Raw genomic sequence first — 14,808 nt, 5'->3', positions numbered from 1 at the left:
CATCCCTTTCCGGTCTTCTGGGCTGACCTGGGAGGTTCCAAGGGCGCCCCACCAACCCACCACACCCTAGTCCCCCTGTCCTGACTTTACCCTGGGCAGGTCCCCCTGTTGGCCTCTGCCTAGCCCAGCGCCCCTCACTCTCTGGCTCCCGCAGCTGGAACCCCAGGCCCTTGGGTTGCTGTTCCATCACAGACGCCCCAGCCAGTCAGACCCCGGTCCTGGAATTACTCTTGATAGCTGGTGTGTCTGCTGCTTCCCTAACTCCTGCCTCTGTTCTGGCCTCATACCTTCTCGGGAATAATGTTCCTCAGCGGCCTCAGGCTCCACCTCCAGGCCTTTCCCCCGGTGCCCACCCTCAGCTTTCTAAAGCACAAAAGGGATCAGGTCTTCCCCACCCTCTGCCCCCAGCTCAGCTCAGAACCAGCCCCTGGGTCCTCACCACCTACCCGAGAAAGGCTACATTCCTCGGGGAGAGCTTCCCCGCCCTCGTGGTCCTTATGTCACGGACACATGGCACTGCCAGCCTCTACTCCCTGAGGGGGCCTTCAGGCTTTGTGCATGCTGTACCCTCTGCCAGGACTGCCCTTCCCTTGACCATCCTGCCATGAGTTCTGGCTCATCCTGCCATAGCCTCTGGCTTCACTGACTGCTCAGTCAGCGCACCCGCCCTGAAGCCCGTAGCCCGTCACACAGCCGTCTCTCTCCGTTCTGCTAACCTGGGTTGTCACTGTCTGTCTTCGGGCCTGCATCCCCCGCTGCATCCAATTGTGGGTCCATCCATCATGCTTCTTGTACCTGCCCAAAGGGCTGTAGGGGCACCAGAGAAATAGAAATGTGGGTGCTTGCTTTCTGAGGATTGACTCTTAACCTACAGCCAGAATTAGCCACATGAGGCCCAGGAATCCAAGTGCCCTGACCTCACTGAGCCTCAGTGTCCTCACCTGTAAAATGGGAAGATACCACTGGCACTTAGTAGGCACTTACTTGTTAAACATGAGTTACCTCCCTCTTTGAAGCCAGGTCCTTCACCTGTGGGACTCCTTGACCTCAGCTTAGGTTCTGGCTCCTCTGGCTCAAGAGGATAGCTTCCTTGGATGGTCTTGACCCTGGGTGTCAGTCTTCTACATATCTGACCACAGCTGGACACATCTGGCTGAGCCCCCAGGAGAGCCTTTGCCAATGTTCCAGACCCTTGGCTGTGCTACTCCCTCTGCTGCATTGTACCCGTCACATACCAGAGCTCTTCTCCCCCGCTTCTCCTTGCCACCTCTCTGGACCCCACGTCCACCTGACCTAGGAGATAGTACTTCCTTTCATTCCGTAAAGAGTTGTTGAGTGTCAAACACTATGTACTAGGCAGTTTTTCCCCATTTGTGGAGATTCAACCCAGACGGATTTTTCTCATCTGCCCCCTCCTGTGTGATTACTGGTGTGTCCTCTTTGGGGCAACATAGGGCCCCAGACCCTTTCAGGGCAGAGGGTACCCTGCCTACCACCGTATCTTTGTGAAGACTGCTCTGGTTGGAAGTGACTGAAACGCAATTCAAAATGCCTTTAAGCATAAAAGGACTTTTTTGCCTATGTAACTAAAAACGTCCAGGGGGTAGTTCTAGTTTCAAGGAAGATTAGATCTAGGGGCCAAATGATGTGATCAGGATTCAGTCTTCAGGTCAAATAGAAGGAATAGGACTCCAGTTCGGAAAGAAGGAGGTTGGAGGTGGCAGAGGGGGAGAGATGATCAAATTCTACTAAATCACCAAGGTTCTGGGACGGGCTATTCACTTACTCTCTAAATATTGATGATCTGCCTTGCATTTTCAGAGGTGAGGCCCATGCATATGTGTTTTTTAAAATCTCTGCAGGCCGTAAGCAGGGTTATAGAGGTGCTCAGCAGAGGTGAGGGTCAAGCCCCGGGACAGCCTACTGTTAGCTTCTTATCCACTGGGTCTGAGTTCACGGTGGGGAACTTGTGACCATCATAGGCCCCATGGCTCCTCCCAAGGGGCTCCTGACCTCTGGAGTGTCGGGAATCTCAGCCTGAAGCCCAGATCCTCAACCCAGACGTGAATGAGCTCGTGTGCCAGGCAGTGTGCTGGCCCTTGAACCTCCGAGTTCTTGCTTCATGCCCACGGTGGCTCTGTGGGCCTGGGGGAGGGGAGGTGTTTTGATGGGCAGCACCCACTCTTCCGTACCCTTTCTCCTCACGGGCCTGTCTGGCGCTAGACAGCAGAGACGCGCGCTGCTACATGTGGCAAACGCAGGTTCAAACCCTGGCTCTGCCACTTAACAAGCTCCGTGACCTTGGGAAAGCCATTTTTGCCTCTTTGAACTGTTTTCTTCTACCAGGTAGAGTCTACCTTAGCAAGTTATGAGGATTAAATGAGACAATGCGTGTGGAAATGTCTGGCCTGTAGTTGGCAATCAATAAATTCTGAATGATTGAGTGAATGGATGAGGAGGGAGACCAAGGCTGGCAGGCAGAGAGCTCCAGCCCTCTGCTCACTCTTCTCGACACATCCCCCAGAGGAGGGGCCCCTCATAGCTCATGACTGTCTCTGGAACATTCGTAAGAGATCCAGGAGGCAGAGTCCATTTTCTTTTGGAGGAAAACCCATTCATGTGTCAACCCCACCATTTCTATCCCAGCAGAACTCTCATCCGTTTAACCACAAATGCTCTGGGCACCCCTGTCTTGGGCTAAGATTTGTGCTGAGCCGGGAGAGCAACTGAGAAGCAGTCCTGACCTCCTGAAGCTCTTGGGCTGATGAAGAGGCAGGCAGATACAGAATTGCTCTGTTGGGGGGCGGCGGGAGAAGGAACGGGTGTTGAGGGGTTTCGGAAGATGGAGTATGTGAGTTCAGTAAAGCCTGGTGCTTAAATGGAGCCTTGAAGGAAGAGGAGGAAATACCCAGGGAGCTAGATGGCAGTCAGGGAAGGCTTCCCAGGGGAGGTGGTTACTGAACTGAGCCTTGAAGGTTGAAAGCAGTTTTCCAGGCAGATGTTCTAGGGTGGGAAAACAGCCATGGTGTAGCCTTTATTCAGCTTGCTCTGACTGTTCCATGGAAACCAGCCAAGGGACCTGGACTCAGCTTGGATAGGCAGCTTCCAGAATTATTCATGGGGGGCCCAGAGCCCAGAGCCCACTCCTTCCTATCAGCCTTGCACATATGCCCGGCTTCCCTCACAATAGTCCCTCACGCCTCACCCAGTCCCTAATGTCCTCTGGGTCCTGTGTGTGTCTCCCAGGCCCTACCCCCCTGCCCACTCTGCAGCCTCCTCAAAAGATCTCTCCTCCAGAGAATGTTTTCTTACCCTGCCTGTTCCGTTCTGCGAAGTTCAGCACTTTGTCTGCAGGGCCCAAGCTTGCCCTCTGCTCAAAGGTGAACGTTCCTGGAAGCTCCGGCCCGTTTTCCACTTCAAACAAAAGGCTGGAACTCGCACCTCAGTCTCCACACACAGCCAGACCGCTGGGCTTCCAACTTGGCTGGGCATCCGTCTGTAACGAGGAGTGGGCCCGGCCTAAATTTGGAGATGTTAGCTGGAAACTCAAGTGCTGCTAATTCAGGCCTTCCAACTTTGTGTGTTTCCCACTCTTCCACATAGAGCGACTCGACTTTCTCAAGGAGGAGATTCAAAGCCTGCTTCCCACCACTCTTTGTTCAGATCCAAGGAGGGAGGCCAGACTGTCCGAACCACCTGCTTTTCAGGAATAATTTAACAAGTTCCTACTGTGCGCCAGGCTCGTTTATAAGCGTCATTCCTCACTCATAACATCTCTAAGGCGCAGGAGTCGTTTTCCCTCTTTGATCCAGGCGAGGAATCCAAAGTTTAGAGTGGAATTAACTAGCCTGAGGTCACATAAGGAAGTGCCAGAGTTGATTCGACTTCTGACTCTGAATCTAGTGCTCCTTGCCTAGCACAGTCTCCCAGGGAGCTCACCTGGGACCCTGAAATCTCAGAACCACGGCTACAGGCTTTGAAGTTTGGCCATGCCCAAACTCTTATTTTTAGAGGCTCCCACCACTCTTCACACCAAACATTAAGCTGTACCGCATCCCACATGTAATGGAATTTATATTTAACTATATAACAGTGGAGTTGATTGGCAGTTGAGTGGTTGGCTTCATCTCAGGTTTAGTGCACATCACTTGGGACTCCTTTCTGTTGCATGTGGTAGGACACTCTCAACTGTTTTTAAAGGACATGAGATATTGTTAGCCCACATAACAGTGAGGTAACTTGAACCTCAGATGCAGCTCGGTCCAGAAGCTAAAAGGTGTGAGGAGGACGCGGTTTCTGTCGTTCTCTTCCTCTCGTCTTTCCTTGCTCCAAGCTGGCTTTGTCGTCAGACAGAATTTCCCTTCATGGTGGTACAATGGCTGCCTTAGCTTCAGCATTGCATGTTTCCCAAGTGTAAATCGGCCTGTGATTTCGGGGATTACGTACACAAGGGTCTCGAGGAACGCTGATTGGATGGCTCAGGCCACGTGCTGTGCTCTGCACTAGTCATGGGAAATAATGTTTTGATTGGTCAGGTCTAGGTCTCTTGTTCTAGTAGAGCTGAGGTGGAAGCCCCAGGTTACGGAGCGGAGAGTGGAAGAGATGGATCCCTGAGTGGTAATGGGAGGATGTTACCTAACTGGTGAGTAGGGAAGGATTTCAGAAGGTACCCTGCGGCTACCATGACAAATCCACTCCATAGATCCAGGGAGTAAAATTGCTGAGGCCAAAGCTTGGGTGGGGCCCTCTCTACTCCACAACCCCAAGCCTTGGCCACCTGCTCATGTACTCTCTACATAGCTCTGTCCCTCGTGCCTGCCCTCCCCCTTCTCACCTCCTCCTCTCTCTTCCTGCAGCCCGATGGCACCAGCAAAGAGTGTGTGTTCATCGAGAAGGTCCTGGAGAACAACTACACAGCCCTGATGTCGGCCAAGTACTCTGGCTGGTACGTGGGCTTCACCAAGAAGGGGCGGCCACGGAAGGGCCCCAAGACCCGGGAGAACCAGCAGGACGTCCACTTCATGAAGCGCTACCCCAAGGGACAGGCAGAGCTGCAGAAGCCCTTCAAGTACACCACAGTGACCAAGCGGTCCCGGCGGATCCGCCCCACACACCCCGGCTAGGCTGGCCCCGCTGTGGCCCCGCCAGGCTTCCCCAGCCCACACTCACACTCACAGAGAACTGCAATCAGAGGAATATTTTTACATGAAAAATAAGGAAGAATTTCTATTTTTGTATATTGTGTTTAAAAGAAGACAAAAAACTGAACCAAAATTCTTGGGGGAGGGGAGCGATAAGGATTTTATTGTTGACTTGAAACTCCCTATGACAAAAGACTCACACCAAGGGACTGTTGTCAACACACAGGTGCTTGTGTCTCTCTAGGAACAGACAACTCTAAACTTGTCCCCAGAGGAGGACTTGAATGAGGAAAACGACACTCTGAGAAACCAAAGTCCTTTTTCCCAAAGGTTCTGAAGCAAAAAAAAAAAAAAAAAAAAAAAAAAAAAAAAAAAAAAAAGAAAGACAAAAAAAAAGACAAAAAAAGCAAAAACAACAAAAAAGAGAGAGAGAAAAACAAAGAGAAAGTAGTATCCCCTCACCCCCAACATACTCCCCCCTCTTTCCCAATCCCCTGTCCCTGCCCCAGACTCCCAACAAAAATCGCTCTCTGGTTTGCAGTCATTTATTTATTGTCTGCTGCAAGCTGCCCCGAGACACCGCGCAGGGAAGGTGTGCCCCTCGGAATTCTCGGCGCCTCGACTTCCGACGACAGACGGCCTCGTCCAATCACGGTGACCCTGCATTGCTCACAGTTTTGGAGGATGCTGCTATCAACCTTCCATGACTCACGTGACCTAGTACACCAATGAATAAGGGAATATTTTAAAACCAGCTATATTATATATATTATATATATATAAGCTATTTATTTCACCTCTCTGTATATTGCAGTTTCATGAACCAAGTATTACTGCCTCAACAATTAAAAACAATCGACAAATTATTTAAAAAACCATGAGGCGAGTGGTGGCCAGGGCTAGGGCACAGGAGCCCTTTGTGTTTCATTCTTCTCAGTCTGAGGTCATTGGGCTGAGAGCTGGGGCCTTGCTCATTCATTCATTCATTCATTCGACATGGGCTATGCTCCAGGCACTGTTGTAGGCACTGAGAATGCAGCCTTAAACAAAGCAGATGGAAACCCTTGCCTCCAGAAAGATTAAATTCTAGTGAGTCATGATTCAGTGGTTTACTCAGTCATATGTTCACATACATATGCTCTCACATACATTTACTCTGCACCTCCTATGTTCCAAGGCCTTTCAAGGCCCTGGGGATTTATCAAAGAACACAAGAAAAAAAAATCCCAGCCCGCAGGGAACTTCACTTATAGTAATTCTCTTGATAGCAATGATTCTCTGCTTCATTCGTTGGCTTATTAGTGGAATCACTTATTCAACATATATTTATTTAGCCCTTACTAAATGCCAGGCACTCTTTTAGGTGTCGAAAATTCATCAAAGAACAAAACAGACAAAAAAAAAAATTCATGCTTCATGGAATTTGCAGTCTAGGGATTATTGATTGAGTCATTTGTGGAGTCGACACCTGGGTTTTGCCAGGCACAGGCTGAACAAGGCAGTGGTGGTCCCCACTCTCCTTCTTCTGGTGGTGGAGGGGGTCAGAGGGCCCAGGTCAGGAGGGGACCTGGTGTTTCTCTCCTCAGACTCTCGCGGGCTGGAGCACGAGAAGTGTGTTTGGCATCGTGAACTTCCAGGGGCCTTTTCTCCTACGTCTTCTTTCCTAGGGCCTGCCCCAGGATGTGGAGGTGGAAAGCAGATTGGGCTTGAGGTTGATTGAGGCAAAGGTGCCTCTTATAAGGGTCCTGCTGCTGTCACCTGCCTCCCTTGAAAACGCCGCTTGCCAAGAATGGCCAGAAGAGGTCCCCCGTGAGGCCCTACGGAGAAGGAAGGGGCAGGGCTGGGGGGTGGCGTGGGGGACGGTAGCACCTTCTCTGCGGAGAGCTCCGGGACAGGGATGGAGCTTGGCTTCTTCCAAGCTCCCTCTATGACCCACCTCTGAGCTCAGGCCAAGCACAACGCTTGGTGCTATCTTTCTTTATCCCTGGGCCCCATCCTGCGTCCTGTGTGTCTGTGGCTCACCCTCCTGCCTGTCACATCACATCTCCTGAGGGCTTTGTGAAGCCCTTTCAGGGGCACAATCTCATTGTGACCTCCTGATAACTTGCGAAGAAGGTACTATCATTATCCCCATTTTATAGATGAGGAAAAGTTTGTCTGCTTCCCCGAGGTCATGGAAAAAGTGGTGGGGCCGGTATCCAAATCCTAGACCTTCTAGGACTGCAGTGCCTGCCACTTGGTGAGTGCTTACTGGGTGTCAGACCCCCTGCTAGGTGCTTCATGTCCACCCCACAGGCATCCAGCAAACATCCCTTGTGTGGGACAGAGTTTGACAGGTGAACAGACTGGGGCTCAGAGACATCACTGACATGCCCAAGACCTCAGGGAGCAGGTGACTGAGTTTGAGATCCTTGGTGGTGATAATTGTGGTTGTTATTTATTGGGCACCTATTATGTGTCAGTCCCTTTCACCCTCTATTATTTTATTGAAACAATAACCCTATGAGATGGATATGTACTATCTTTTGCATTGGAGGTTTCAGAGAAGTGAAATGACCTGCCCAAAGCAATCCAAGCTAGAAAATCGTGGCACCAGAGTTCAATCAACCAGTCATTCATTCATCTGATAAATATGTATTGTTTACTCTGTGCCAGATGCTGGAGATACCGCAATGAGCTGAGCAGAGCCCTTGCCCTCGTGGAGCTTACGTTCCATTGGGGAAGATACAGTAAGCCAAATAAATATAAAATATGTCAGGTAGTGGTAAATCATAAGGAAAAAGAAAATAGGGTGAGGGGTTAGAGGTGATGGGGCTACTATTTTAGAGAGAACGGTCAGGGAAGGCCTCTGGAGGGGGGACCCATGCAAACACTGAGGGGAAGAGCATTCCAGGCAGAGGGAAGAGAGAGTGCTAAGGCCTGGAGGCCTGTCAACGGAATAAGGAGGGGCCGGTGGGGCTACTGCAGAATGGACGAGGGAGGCTGAGTTTTGGAGGGGGCCAGACTTGAACTTTTTTACTTGGAGTGAGATGGGGAGCCATATGTGAAGTGCCTCACACTTGAAAGGGACTCCTCTGGCTGCTGCATGGAGAAGGGCGGGCAGACTCCAGCCTGGGGCTGCCTGAGGCCATAACGACCCTGCCTTACCTCCTGCTCCTGGCTATGCCTGCCTCTTCCCCCCAGCACATCCTCAGGCCTCCATCCTCATCCCACAGGCTGCTGGCACCTCCCACACCCAACTCCTTGCCTCTGCTCCCTCTCAGGGGCCATGGGGCCCCTGATGATTTCCTTTCCTTGGCCCTCTAGAGCAGTGGTCCCCACCCTTTCTGGCACCAGGGACCGGTTTCATGGAAGACAAGTGTTTTCATGGACCAGTGATGGGGGGTGGGGATGGTTTGGGGGTGATTCAAGCGCATGACATTTATCGTGCATTTTATTTCTATTATTATTACATTATAATATATATTGAAATAATTATACAACTCACCATAATGCAGGATCAGTGGGAGCCCTGAGCTTGTACAACTAGATGGGCCCATCTGGGGGTGACGGGAGACAGTGACGCCCGAAGTGTGTCGCTTACGTCCAGTCTACTCCGTGAGATGCAGCTTAATTGTCACTTGCCACTCACTGACAGGGTTTTGATATGTCTGCAAGCAATTGATTGATTATGGTCTCTGTGCGGTCAAACCTCTCTGCTAATGATAATGTGTGTTTGCAGCCGCTCCCCAGCACTTGCATCACCGCCTTGGCTCCATCTCAGATCATCAGGCATTAGATTCTCACAAGGAGCTCGCAACCCAAATCCCTCGCGTGTGCAGTTCACAGCAGGGTTGGCGATCCTCTGAGAATCTAATGCCACCGCTGATCTGACGGGAGGCAGAGCTCAGGCGGTAATGAGCGATGGGGAGCGGCTGTAAATACAGATGAAGCTTCGCTCGCTTGCCTGCCGCTCACCTCGTGCTCTGAGGCCCAGTTCCTAACATGCCATGGATCTCTACTGGTCCATGGCCTGGGGTTCGGAGACCCCTGACGTAGACACTTGCTGCGTGCCCTGGAGCGAGTCACTTCCCCTCTCGGGGTCTGACTTTGGAAGATGTGGACAGAGCTTTCTGGATATTTCCTGAGCTATGGGAAATATGTTAATGATAAGTGCAGTGGACTGGCAAGATTTCTCAGCCAAGGATGATGTCTTGGGATGCTTGCTTAAGGGAAGAACTGAATGAGTGCTTCCATGGTCCAACTGAGTAGAGCCCCAGTAATAACAGCCATCGCTTTTGAAACACCTACTATGTACCAAGCATGATCTTATTGAATCCACCCAACCAGCCTTTGGGGTGGCCATTTTAATTTTTTAAAATTATTGTTTATTTATTTTTGCCACACTGCGTGGCTTGCAGGATGTGGGATCTTAGTTCCCCAACCGGGGATGGAACCCCAGCCCTTGGCAATGAAATTGTGGAGTCCTAACCAATGAACAGCGAGGGAATTCCCTGGGGTGGGCATTTTTAGCTTCATTTTATAGAGCAGGCTCAGAGAGGTGAAGTCACTTGCCTGAGGTCACATAGATAGCCAGTAGAGGAGCTGGGATTTGAACCCAAGTCCGTCTGTTCCTAGAGCTATGGCTTGACGCCAGCCTGGATGCTTGGAGCACTCAGCATCTGTCCAGAGTTTCAGTCTTTCCCCCTAGCCCCCTGATCCTGCCTCTATGTCCATCATCTCCCACCCACCCCAGGGGAAGGAGGCAGATATAAACCACATTTTCAGGTGCCTAATGTTGGCCCATCCCTGACCCTCTGGATCCTCCCCAAGATATCAGTGTCCCAGAGGTCACAGATATCTGGGACCTAAGGTACCTGAGTTTGTTTTCCTCTTGGCCACTTGGCCAGCTGTATGACACTGGGCACGTCATGTCTTTTCTGTGAGGCAATATCCTTCATTAATCCAACTGTTTTTACCTTGCAGGGCACATGTAATGTTCAAAAGAGATAGGAGAGTGAATTATTGGGGATTATTCCTGCCTAGTAAGAGCTGGAAGACACCCATGCAAGTGTTTTATCCTCAGTCTTTTCTCTCCACCTCCCTTCAACGTTTTTTTTTTTTGGTCCGTGGCCCCAGCAGCATGCGGGACCTTAGTTCCCTGCCCAGGGATCAAACCCATGGCCCCTGCAGGGGAAGCGCAGAGTCTTAACCACTGGACCACCAGGGAAGTCCCAACCTCATCACTTTAGAGAGGAAGGAACCACGACTCAGACAGGGGAAGTGACTCGCTCCAGGGCACCCAGCAAGTTAATGACAGAGCCCATTAGATGACCAATGAATAGAGATGATGCTGATAATAAACCAGCAGGGTATATAGCAAAGGGAGGTGGGTCAGTGCTCTTCCAGGGAGGTCAAGGGTCAGAGGGCCCCTTCAGTGGCCAGCCAGGTCCCTCTTAGCATCCTTCCAAAATTTGCTTCTCTGACCCAAAAAAGTAGAGGGTGGAAGGAGATGGTTGAGGTCTCTTGATCCCAGACCCTCACCCTCTTGCCCCTCACCCCTACGGTGGTGCTCTGTGCCAGAAGTGAATAAAGATGGACCCTTGCCTAGCATTTCAGGGGGCCAGTAAGCAAGAAGAGTAGGATCTGTCCCCATGTCGGGAGAGAAGTGGGTTTGGGGATGAGAGCGAGCTCTCTACCTACCCACCCCACCCTCGGGCATTGTTTGGATTTAGTCTCCTCCCTCTATGGCCACCCCTCCCCTGACCACTGGCGTAGGAGAGGGAAGTGACATCTATCAGGCACCTATTCTAGACCGACCCTTATGATCACAGTGATGGGCACACACCTTGTTCAGGATAGTTCCTGGTGCAGAGTAAGGTCTTGGTACCTTAGCTATCACTATCATTGCATTTGATTGGCACAAGGACATTGCAAGATAGGTGTTAGAAGGCCCATTTTGTAAGTAGGGAAACTGAGACCCACAGAAGAATGCAACTGGCCGTAGGTTTCATGATAGAAAGTGACAGAGCCAGATTTGAATCCAGGCTTCCCTGTTTCTCCTTTCCACTTCCCCACCATTCCTCCTCGTCCCTGCTTTTGTTGGGGTTGGAGAGGGGAATAAAGCACCAAAGTTTGGGGCAAGAGAAGTAGAGTGTCCCTACTGGGTGGGTGGGGAGGACATGACAACAAGGAGAGGCTGGGTCTGGGGGTTTTCCTACCAACCAGGTAAGCTGAGGGGTGGGGCAGGGGGTATAGCCCCAGGCTGAGTGTGGGAATGAAATGCTCTCCTGGCTGCCTGCCCAGCTGGAGCCTAACGAGACTGGGCTGGGATGCTCGGGGCTTGAAAGCCTCATAAGTGGGCAGAGGCCTCCCTCCACAGCCCCAGGATTGGGGCTTCCAAAGAAACAGTAGTGAATTAAGTGCTAAAGATGTGAAGGCTGCCCCCCAACCATGCAATTAGGTAGCGGGTCTGTTACAAACATTAGGTGGGGAGTTGGGGACCAGATGGTGGCGAGGCTCACCCTTGCTATCCTGTCTGGAACTGCCTGGCCCCCTGGCTGAGGTTTCCAGCTCTGGCAAGGAGAGAAGCCGGCGGGAAGCCCCGGTGCGTGGACCCCTGCAGAGCAGGCCGTTAATGAACCAGGCATTCCTCCCGTCCCTTGGGCAGCTTCACGGACCTATTTAGCACTTGCTAGAATTTCTGCCCAGCTCCTCCACTTGTGGAAGGAGAAACTCTTTGAATGTTCCGGTCTGCCAGACTGACCACTGCAGCTGCAGGACCTGTTGTGGCCCCTAGGGTGGGTCAGAGGTGCTGACTACTTTTAAAAGACTGTCAGACTGAAATTTCATTTGCCTAAGCCACGCAGGGCTAATTGTCACCTACTGAGCACCAGCTTTGTGTGGGCATTTTATCCAGTTCTCTTTTTTAAGTCTCACCATAATCGTCTGAGGTAGTTATTTTTATGTGCTTCGTACCAACTGAGGAAACTGAGGCTCCGAAAAGGTCAAGGTCAAGTAGGTCAAGGCTTGGTTAAAGTCATCCATCAGACTCCTGGAATCTTGCACATGACTCTTCTTACCACAAAGCAGCCCCCCAGGGAGTTGGTCTTAACCTGTTCTATCCAAGGACAGAGGATCAAAGAGGCAAAGTGATATGCTCAAAATCACTCAGTTATTAAGCAGTGAAGCCAGGATTTGAAACTAGGACCATCAGGTTTGAGAATCTTACCTCTCTACTCCTGCCAAATCTCCACTTCTGTCTCTGTTTCTGGGTTCTTTGGCTACAATGGACAGAAACACATGAAATCTGACTTAAGCTTATAAGGAAATTTATTGGCTTGTATAACAGAAAAGTACATAGGCACTGGCTTCAGGCAAAGCTGGATCCAGGTGCCCAGGCTCCTCTCCCAGTTTCTGCTACATTGGCTTCATTCTCAGGAAGACTTTCCCTGTAGTTCCTTACATCTTACTGACTTAATAACTTCAGAGAAAACGGAACATACCTTTTTCAGAGGCTTCAGTAAAAGTCCCAGGGCTGATTCTGATTGGATCAGTTCTCTCTATTCTTGAGCCAATCACTGTGATCAGGGAGACAGAATCTTTCAGTGACAAGACCTAGGTCGTGGGCAAGTCCTTGGAGCTAGAGTTGGCGGCGGGGGGAGGGGGCATTGGCCAGTTCCACCAACTGTAAGGTCTGAAAGGGGCACAGGGGTGGTTTCCCAAAGGAATATGGAAGTGTTATTACCAGAATAAAGGGGCGAAAGCAATAGAAGTCTGCTCCGGTGTTCTCCACTTGGGTATGCATCAGAATCTCCAGAAGGGCTTGTTAACACACAGACTGCCAGGCTTCAGCCCTACACGTTCTGCTTCGATAGGTCTGGGGTGAGCCCAAGAATGTGCAAGTTCCCAGTGGATACTGCTGCTGCTGCTCTAGGGGCCACACTTAGAGAACCACTGATCTGTACCTTTCTCTTACCCTCATTCTTTTCTCCCTCATCATGTCCTACCGTGTAAGGGCATCTGTATGCATCCAGGGCCTTCAGACTGGGGATGTATATACCTTGTGCTATGTGAGGTCTTTCCGAGAGGCCCATGGGTACAATAATCTTACAGGGATCAGGAATCGACTGACGGATCCTCAGCTTTCCTGAGTACTCTTTCCTAAACTGATCTGCTAGAGAACTTCCCTATGGTCCCTGGCTCCTTTCCTGCCACACATTCCACACAGTCCCTCCTCCAATTTACAGCAGAGAGGTACGCCTCTTGCCCTCCCTGCATCTCACTGCAGGCATTGCCTGGGATGTAGAAAACTCTAGCTCATGGAATGAAGGGATGATGTCAGTGTGGGGAGCTCCCTTTAATCATGGTGCCATGAATCTACCGTAAGGCCTCAGGCTTTCCCTTGTCTTGATATTGGTCTGTTCTGTAAGGGCAAAATGTGGATCCTGTTTTGGTCCAGGTGGGGTTATTCTGAATTCAGGTGCTGTGGGAGTATTGGCAATTTTTCTTTAATTACCTCGTCTCTTTTATTCATTCCCCCAATGTTACCTGGAACACATTCACTACTAAGGGATGGTCTTATGAAAACAAAAGAAGTGTCAATGGTAGAAGTAATCTATTGTATTTAGGGGACACAAACTCATGGCTAAATCCCATGCTCTACCTATCCATCTGTCTACCTACATACCTACCTATCAAACCATCTTGGAACGACGATATTCAAGATTTTGAAAATGCATTCTTTGAAATACCAGTCTGGGTCCTGCTGCGCGGTCACCATCCTCTGAGATGAGAAAGAGCCTGGTGTGTTTCTCATCCATCCATTCCTTGGTCCATGTCTCTGTGGAATATTTTGCCCAGTTTCAAGAAGGAGGAGATGAAACCTTCCAAAATTACTTCCTACAGGTCTTATTTGAGTAAAAGATCTTGTAGCAGAGGAAAGTTAGTGTTTTATCTTTTCTTGAACATTTATTAAGACTTGCAGGGGAAATACTTTCATTTAACTTTTGCAAGAGGATGACTAAATTCACATTCATTTTTCACCTGGGTGGAAATCTCTTACATGCTGTCACTTATCACTGCTCATTTATTCATTCTTTTTTTTTTTTTTATTTATTCATTCTTATTGTGTATTTATTAGAATTAGATGAACTTAATTGTGAATGGCATGGTTTCTACTGAAAAGATATTCTCTTCAAAATTATTCAAGGGGGTTCATGAGAAAAAAGTGTGAAGACCCCAATCTAGTTCAATTTGGGCATCTGTACACTCTACAGTCAGGCACAGATATACAAGCAGAAAACATTCCCCAGGGCACTGGCTGCTTGCCTGCCTTCCGCAGCTGGGACCACAGAGGTGCCTCAACTTGGTCTCATGGGGAGACCCAAAGAGGCAGTCCTTGGGGAGCTCGCACAAAGTTGAACGTTGTGAACAGATGGACTATAAAACAGTAAGAGAAGAGCATGTAGATAGAAGCCCCAAAACTCTGGATGCACAGAGGACTAACTGGGAAAGACGTGAGGGGTCAGGAGACTTAGGAAGGCTGAATGAAATTTAACTGCAAGGAGAAATCGGGGAAGGGCAGTCCAGGCAGAAGGAACAGCAAGGAGAAGGTGGAAAGAAGCAAAAATATATGAAGATTTACAGAATATGGCATGGCAGGAGCTAGGAAGCGCAAGGTGGAGCG

At 50.1% G+C, this 14,808-nt stretch overlaps 1 protein-coding gene across 1 annotated transcript in view; it reads left to right on the top strand.

The window, feature by feature from the left end:
* FGF18 (fibroblast growth factor 18) overlaps positions 1-5,494 on the top strand; it is a 35,914-nt gene extending 30,420 nt beyond the window's left edge. The window contains exon 6 of the mRNA XM_024753372.1: positions 4,857-5,494. Coding sequence (XP_024609140.1) covers positions 4,857-5,123 — 267 coding nt within the window. The 3' untranslated portion in view covers positions 5,124-5,494. The remainder of the gene's footprint in view (positions 1-4,856) is intronic.
* Positions 5,495-14,808: the final 9,314 nt, after the last annotated feature.

Source organism: Neophocaena asiaeorientalis, unplaced genomic scaffold (genome assembly GCF_003031525.2).
Source record: "Neophocaena asiaeorientalis asiaeorientalis breed wild unplaced genomic scaffold, Neophocaena_asiaeorientalis_V1.1 scaffold268, whole genome shotgun sequence".
Lineage (NCBI taxonomy): Eukaryota > Metazoa > Chordata > Mammalia > Artiodactyla > Phocoenidae > Neophocaena > Neophocaena asiaeorientalis.
This window is presented reverse-complemented; position numbering and strand designations above follow the sequence as displayed.